The sequence below is a fragment of the Emiliania huxleyi genome, assembly GCF_000372725.1.
Source record: "Emiliania huxleyi CCMP1516 unplaced genomic scaffold EMIHUscaffold_439, whole genome shotgun sequence".
NCBI lineage: Eukaryota > Haptophyta > Isochrysidales > Noelaerhabdaceae > Emiliania > Emiliania huxleyi.
Window position 1 is genome coordinate 52785 of NW_005198692.1, and position 7139 is coordinate 59923.

Below are 7139 nucleotides of genomic sequence, written 5' to 3' on the forward strand. Positions count from 1 at the left end.
GAGCGATGTAGAGCGCGATTTTGCTGTAGAGTTTGTTGTAGAGGCTCTACAGCCAAACCGCCGGGAAGGCAGTGACTCAAAGAGGTCGAGCCGCGCTAATGGGGTGTCTCCGAGCTTACTGGAGCTCTGATGGACGGCCCTGACTATCACTGACACACAGAGAGTCACTCTGACGGCACACAACACCCTATAACTGCGTCATGACCAGCCTGCCATGCGTCGCCGGTGCCGCATTCGTCGCAGTTCTTCTTTAGCAGGCGGTTGACTGTCGGCTGCGAGGACGGTCGCATTTGCGCGAGGCGAGGCAAGCATTCAGACGCGTTGCATGCGCCATGCCTCGCGCCAGCGCGTGCGGGAGCTCCTGGCTGAGCGTTGAGTCCAAGCGAGTTGCGCTGGCCACGATCGCTACGTCGAGCCGAGCTGACGCGTCGAGGCGCCGGCCAGTCGCAGCCGTGAGGCATACCACAGCAGCAGAGGCATCTGCCACCCATTGGGCGGGCAGAGAGAAGGCCAGGGCAGCACTGGCAAGTGCAACGCGCCTCATGTCGGAGAGCGACCGTGCCTCGTTCGCCGCTTATGATGTAGAGTTTGTTGTAGAGATTTCACGTTGTAGAGCGCCTCTACATCGCTCTACAACGCACCCGCATCGTCCCGCGGCGGATGTAGAGCTCTACAGCTCTACAGCACTCTACAGCTCTACAGCGCTCTACACTCTACATCCTCTACACCCTCCCTCAGGATGAGGGATGCTCTGTCATCCTTTGAGACTGGGAGCGCGCGCAAGCGCACACAACAACGGCTCACGACGCCGCCCACACAAAAGAAAATCCCTACACAGGACGGTCGCATCCGAGAGTTCGAGACGTGTCGAGACGTAGCAATCGATCCCGACCGTGATCCCGAACCGTGAGTGAGTGTGGTGAGTGTGTGTGTGTGTGTGTGTGTGTGTGTGTGTGTGTGTGTGTGTGTGTGTGTGTGTGTGTGTGTGTGTGTGAGTGTGATGTGTGTGTGTGTGTGTGTGAGTGTGATGTGTGTGTGTGTGATGTGTGTGTGTGTGTGTGTGTGTGTGTGTGTGTGTGTGTGTGTGTGTGTGTGTGTGTGTGTGTGTGTGTGTGTGTGTGTGTGTGTGTGTGTGCTGCGTGCGTGTGTTAATACTCACCCACTCCCTGATCCTGGAGAGGAGCGCAAGCGCACACCTCTCCCTCTGGACAGGTGGTGGCCCGCCACAAACACGACACACAAGCCCCGATTACGCTCGAGACGGTGCACGCGGTGTGGAAAAAAGAGATGTGAAGGGATTTTTGCAGCGCGAAAAATGCGCCGAGGAGCGCCGGCGTGGTGTCGCGAAAAGGCACATGATCACACAGCGCCGACAGGTGTGTCTGTGTGTCTCACGCCTCACACCGCTCCGACAGAGCAAACATACATGCGTACAAGCTCCTAGAGCTGGACGCGATGTGTGAGGCTACCGCAAAACCGGCCTTTCGTTTCGCGCACCTCTCGCCTCCCCTGCCTTGCGGGCTCCTTGACAACAGCTCCACCTTGAGTTCTCCCGCTCCGTGCCCGCACTCCCGCGCAGCCCGGGTCTTGTTCATTGCTTGCTGCTCCCGCCGAGGGACCGGACGTCACCCTGGTCTGGAGACCACGTCAGACCACACCGGCCTTGGGATTTGGCGCGTATCCCGGCTGCTGCCCGTCCTCAAAGGCAAAGGGAACCTGTACATGACCAGGGGATTGGTGTGAGGGCGGGGTCTCCAGAGGCACGTTTAGGACCGAGTTTGGCGCCACGCCTCGTCCATTGAAGAGTAGATGCGCGTCTGATTGGCGTAGTCTGGCGTCGCGCGCCGATTCTCGCTGTAGCCCACGATCTTCTTATACTCCTCAAAGTCGATCTGGCCTGCCGCACGCGGGAGCAGCGGTGAGGAGGCTCTCGCGAGGTGTGCGCGGTGCTGCAGGCCACGACCGTCGCTGTTGAGATCGGCAGAGGCAATCATCGCCTAGGTGGAGGAGGGAGCGTTGACATGGATGGACCTCCTTCCATGGCCGATCCGCTGATCTATGACATCTGTCTTCGTAAGCCACGCGCGCGCGATCTCTCTCTCTCGCTCGCTCGCTCTCTCTCGGGCGGCTCTTTTGGGGGCAGACGAGCCTCTGCTCGAGTGCTGGCCTCATCCTTATCACGTAAGGTCTGGAGGAGCGCGCTCTTGACCTCGTCGAGGTCAATCTTTCCGGAGTTGTCGAGATCGAGCTTATCGAACGACTCCCGCAGCGCCGCCTGGGCGGTGGGGAAGCGGGGCCATGAGTCGCTTTGTTGCGTGGTGCGTCTATCCGGCGATCCGCACCAAGTCGCCCAGCTTGCGTTCCGGCCGCAGCAGGTGCCAGGCGTCTGAAGCTTCGCCCTTGGCGAGGCAGAGGGACCTCGCGAACCGTGTCAGCGGCGTGAGGCGAGCAGACGCCGCACGGTGTGCGGCCGGCAGCCTCCACATGCTCTTCGGGCGTCCGTCCCTTCGTCAGAGAAGTTTCTCGACAACGCGAGATGCGATTCCTTGCGTCAGCGAGATTTTTTCAGCGAATTTTTTTCTGCGCGCAAGCGAAATTTTTTGCGCAGAATTTTTTTTCTGCGTCCAAGGCCCTGCTTCCATGGCATTTGGCTTCTCCGTTTTGTTCCTTCCCGGCCTGAACGCTGGGCGAAGCTGCGCTCGCTTGCGCGACGGCTTCTCCTGCGTCGCCAACCCGGAGTGCGGCTGGTGCGCGCACAAATTCTCCTGCGTGCCTGGCAACGAGAGCGGCCCGCTCTCGAGTTTGCGCTGCGACGGCAACTCGAGCGATGTGGAGCTGCATCGCGCCAAGGTGCTCGACATGAACTACCGGGTACCGCACGTCGAGGGCTGCACCAACGAAGATCGGTCCAAGTGTGCGCGCTACCACGGGCCGCTGTACACCTATACTGCCGACGAGCTGAACGCGACGGGATACCGCGGCGTCAACTACACGTACAGCGCGCCGGAGATCTGGGACGTGCTGTGCGAGGCGGGCGGGATGCGCTCCTCGGCCAACTCCACCAAGGGGAGCGGGCACACGCCCTACTGGACGTCGCAGGCGCGCGAGTCCGCGACACAAGCCTCGACGTCGCCTCCCGGCCTGATCCCCGTCCCTTCTCACACTTCCCTCCCTGCATTGGGACCCGAGCCGTCTCCCTACCCCCCCTCCCTCTGCTCCAGGCCTGCGACTGCCCCGACGGGCGTGCGGGCATCACCTGCGGCGGCTGCAACGCCGACGCGGGCTGCGGCGCGCGGGAGGAGTGCCGCCGCTCCTTCTCGCTGGGCAGGGGCGGCAACATCTCTTGCGAGATCGAGGAGATGGTGCCCGACTACATGAAGCTGATGACGCAGTGGTACAACGCCTCTGGCACGAGAGTCGAGTTTGGCGTCTCGAGCAGCGGAGGCTGCCCGTGGCGCTGGCCTGGGCCTGCCTGGTAGAAGCCGCAACCCTCGCGGTGTGAACAGGCTCCTTCTTCCGGATGATGCGGGTGGCCGAGAACCCGAACTGGGCGGGCTTCTACCCCGAGAACGACGCGACGCCGACCCACGGGGACGGAGACCGCATCCTCTCCGGCGGGATGGTGCTCTTCCTGGAGGCGACGCCTCTGCACGGCGGTAGCTTCTGTTGCACGACGGCACGCGCTGCGGAGTAGGTGCTCTTCACTGGCGAGGAGACGAGGGCGAGCGACATCGCCTGCCCGGCGCAAGTGGAGGGGGAGGTGTCCTTCCCGTGGTCCGAGGGGGACCGCTGCTTCGAGTGGCAGAGCAGCGCGGAGCCGGAGAGTCTCGACGCTGTCTGCCCAGAGGACCTGCCTCCCAAGGGGCCAGGCGCAGCCTACCCCTGCCGGGAGAGGTTGCCGGAGAGGGAAGTCCACACAGGGCACGAGAAGGACGGTCCTCGCCCCCCCTCGCCCGCAGGCACGACCTCGCACTACCAGAACAACGGCTGGGCGAGGTACGCCGAGTGCAACCTGATCCGCGCTCAGCTCACTCCGCCCGTCCACGTCATCTGCAGAGGGCGGAGCGGGCAGCCCCTCCCGCCCCGCGCCTCCTCGCCGTGTGTCGTCCGGCTGCCCGTCCGGAGCCTCTCCTTCCGCCTCACCTGCCAGCTGCAGGGCGAGTGCGTCGATCCTGCCCAGATCTCGCCCCCGTCGCCGCCGCCGCTGCCGCCCGCGGCGCCGCCTGCCGCGACGTGTCAACGACACGTCCATGCCACGTCCATGACATGTCCACGACACGTCCCTTAGGCGCCGCACTACAGCGACGTGTGCGGCTCGCCCGACCTGACGACGTATGCACACTGCTGGATGTGGGCCTCGTACGCGACCACGTGGCTCCTCCTCGCCGTCGGCCCGCTCTTCCCCGCACCGCTCACGAAGGCGGGCAGCTGCACACGCTGACAGCAGAGCGGTGCGAACAGGCCTGCTCCTCCCCTTCGTGGCGCGGTGGTGCATCGCCCTCGGAACCGGCGCCTGCCTCCGCCCCGCCCGTCCTCCTTAGCAAGACTGGTGAGACTCACTCTTGATTCTCCACTCGAAGGCTCCTGCCTCCGGCACGCGCGTCCCCCGGCGTCGCGCCGCTCAGACAGCTTCGGCGCTCGAAGCCCTCTCGTCGCCGCGCCACTCCGCTCCTCGCCGCAGCAGGACCAGGGAGGAGGGACCGCCGACCTCGCCGCGCCCGCCGCCGCCGACGCCGCCGACGGACGCCGCAGCGCGCTGCGCCCGTCGACGCCCGCCGAAGGGGTCGAGACGTCGGCAGCGCTCGGGCTCCGCTCCTCTGGCGGCGGCGCCGCACCGCCAGAGGAGCGAGTGTCGACCCGCGACTCACTGTCAACAGGTTCGCCCCTCCGGCGTCGCACCGCCGGACTCCGTCGGGCGTGCCGCTCCTCGCCGACGTGCAGGCGGCCGCCGCCGCGCGCGAGTGTCCGCCCGCCCGCACGGCCGCACGGGCAGGCCCCGCCGCCTCTGGCTCCGCGCTCAGCTGGAGCGGCGTCGCGTACGACGTGGGGCGGAAGCGGATCCTCGAGCCGAACTCGCACCGGCTCTGCCCGGGCCTCTCTTGCCTCATCGGCCCGTCGGGCGCCGGCAAGTCCTCGCTGCTCGGTATCCTCGCCGGCCGCAAGTCGCGCGGCCGGCTCCGAGGCACGGTCGCGCTGGGCGGCGTGCGTGCGAGCTCCGCCGAGCGGCGGCTGCAGGCGTGGCACGCGGCGCGGGAGGACGCAGGGCACGTTGCCATGACACGTTCCGAAGAGTGTCCCGCAGGTCGGGTACGTCACACAGGACGACGTGTTGCCCGGCACTTCGACCGTGGCGGAGCACCTGCACTTCCACGCCCGCGTGCGGCTGCCGTGGCTGCCACAGGAGCAGCGGGCCGCCGTCGTCGCCTCGACGCTCACCGCCCTGTCCCTCACCCGCAAGGCACCCATCCTTCGCCACAGACGCCTCGCCACAGACGCGCAAACTTCGGCTTGTTTCGGCTCATCTCGGCTCCATCCTGGCTCCGGCTGACAGTGCCCCTCCCCCCCCCCCCCCCGCCAAAGGCCTCCTCCCTCATCGGAGACGCGCACATGCGCGGCCTCTCTGGCGGGGAGCGGCGCCGCGTCTCGGTGGCGGTCGAGCTCATCGCTATCCACGGCAGCCCTCGCAGCGTGCTGCTGACAGGTAGCACTCATCAACGCGTCCTCGCTGGCAGCAGGCAGCCCGCGCGGCGTGCTGCTGATGGACGAGCCGCTCTCCGGCCTCGACTCGACCAACGCGCGGCTCGTCGTCGCCGCCCTCTGCGATTTGGTCGGCGTGGCCCTCCCCGCCAACGACGCGGCCGCCCCGCCGCCCGCCGCTCTAGCCGAGCCGGCGGCCGGCGGGGAGGGCGGCGCCGCGGGCGGCCGAGTCTGCGCTTGCCCGACCATCCTCCTCTCGGTGCACCAGCCGACGTACCGCTTCCTCGAGGCGATGACTGGCCTCGTGGCGATGGCGGCGGGCGGGCGGCTCCTGTACGGCGGCCCGGTCAAGACTGCGGCCGGCTCGTGCGCACGGCGGCGCAGGCTCTGTCAGGAGGACTCTTGTCGCCCACTCCTCTCCGTTGTGACTCGTAGGCTCGTGCGCCCTGGCGCAGTGGTTCGACGCAGACGGCGCTTCGCCCCGGCTGGCCCAGATCTCGCCCAACCCCGCGGAGGCGCTGCTCGACGCGCTTGCGGACCCGAGCGGCGCGATGGTGCTCAAGATCGAGGCGCTGCTGCGGGCGGAGGCAGGCAAGGCGACCCCGCCGGAAGAGATCGCGGAGCCCGCCGCCGAGGCGGGCGGCTGGCGCGGCCTCCTCGTGCGCGCCGCGCGCCGCGAGTGCGCGCCCGTCTCGTTCGCGATGCAGCTCGACTCGCTCTCTGCGCGCCATTGCCGCCTGGCGTTGCGGCACCCGATGCTGATCTGGGTCAACCTCGTGTCGACGCTGGTGCTCGCCGTGCTTGCGGGGTTCGCCTTTTGGCAGACGGGCAAGAACAACGCCCTCGACTCGGGCGTGCTGCAGCGGATCGGGCTCCTCTTCTTCCTCATGCTGGTCTTCATGCTCACCTCCCTCATCAACATCCAGCTGTGGCACTCGGAGCGGCTTCTCTACTTCCAGGCGAGACCCGCCGAGACCTGGCCGAGATCTGGCCGAGAGATAGACGGCTGCTACAGTGCCCACACCCTTCCTCTCATCCTGTTCTCACTTGTCTCCTTCCCACCTGCCTCCTGCTCGGCTTGTGCAGGAGTCGTCCGCCGGCTGCTACGGCCCGCTCGGCTACGTCGCCTCAAAGTTCCTCTTCGACGCGCTGCCACTGCGCGTGGTGCCGTCGCTGCTCTGCGCGGCGATCGTCTACCCGATGGCGGGGCTACACTCGAGCGCGCCGCTCGGGGCCGCCCACTCCGCCACCGGCCCGCCGGCGGCGCTCATGTTTGCGCTCGGGCTCTCGCTCGCCAACTTGGTTGGCTACTCGCTCGCCTCGGCCATCGGGATCGCGTGCCGCTCGCCCTCGGCCGGCATGCAGCTCGGCGCGATGCTCGCGCTCTACTCCTTCCTCTTCTGCGGCCTCCTCGTCAACAAGGCAACGCTCGAGAGGATGGG

General features: G+C 66.7%; 2 protein-coding genes across 2 annotated transcripts; one reads left to right on the forward strand and one right to left on the reverse strand.

Moving 5' to 3' along the window:
* Nucleotides 1-1766: 1766 nt before the first annotated feature.
* On the reverse strand, nucleotides 1767-2486 carry EMIHUDRAFT_244957 (hypothetical protein; the record flags this gene model as incomplete). The annotated part of the gene is made up of 4 exons (XM_005768951.1): nucleotides 1767-1897; nucleotides 1964-1997; nucleotides 2210-2275; nucleotides 2343-2486. The coding sequence occupies 4 exons, from the start codon at nucleotides 2484-2486 to the stop codon at nucleotides 1767-1769; spliced, it is 375 nt and encodes a 124-aa protein (XP_005769008.1).
* A 154-nt stretch (nucleotides 2487-2640) lies between these two features.
* EMIHUDRAFT_470412 (hypothetical protein) lies at nucleotides 2641-7110 on the forward strand (the record flags this gene model as incomplete). The annotated part of the gene is made up of 14 exons (XM_005768952.1): nucleotides 2641-3150; nucleotides 3222-3444; nucleotides 3507-3622; nucleotides 3695-3824; nucleotides 3960-4216; nucleotides 4289-4391; nucleotides 4462-4509; nucleotides 4581-4806; nucleotides 4878-5235; nucleotides 5303-5458; nucleotides 5581-5701; nucleotides 5736-6043; nucleotides 6153-6746; nucleotides 6784-7110. Coding segments are annotated over 14 exons (3477 nt in total), but the record flags the coding sequence as incomplete, so codon positions are not given.
* Between the last annotated feature and the right edge of the window lie 29 nt (nucleotides 7111-7139).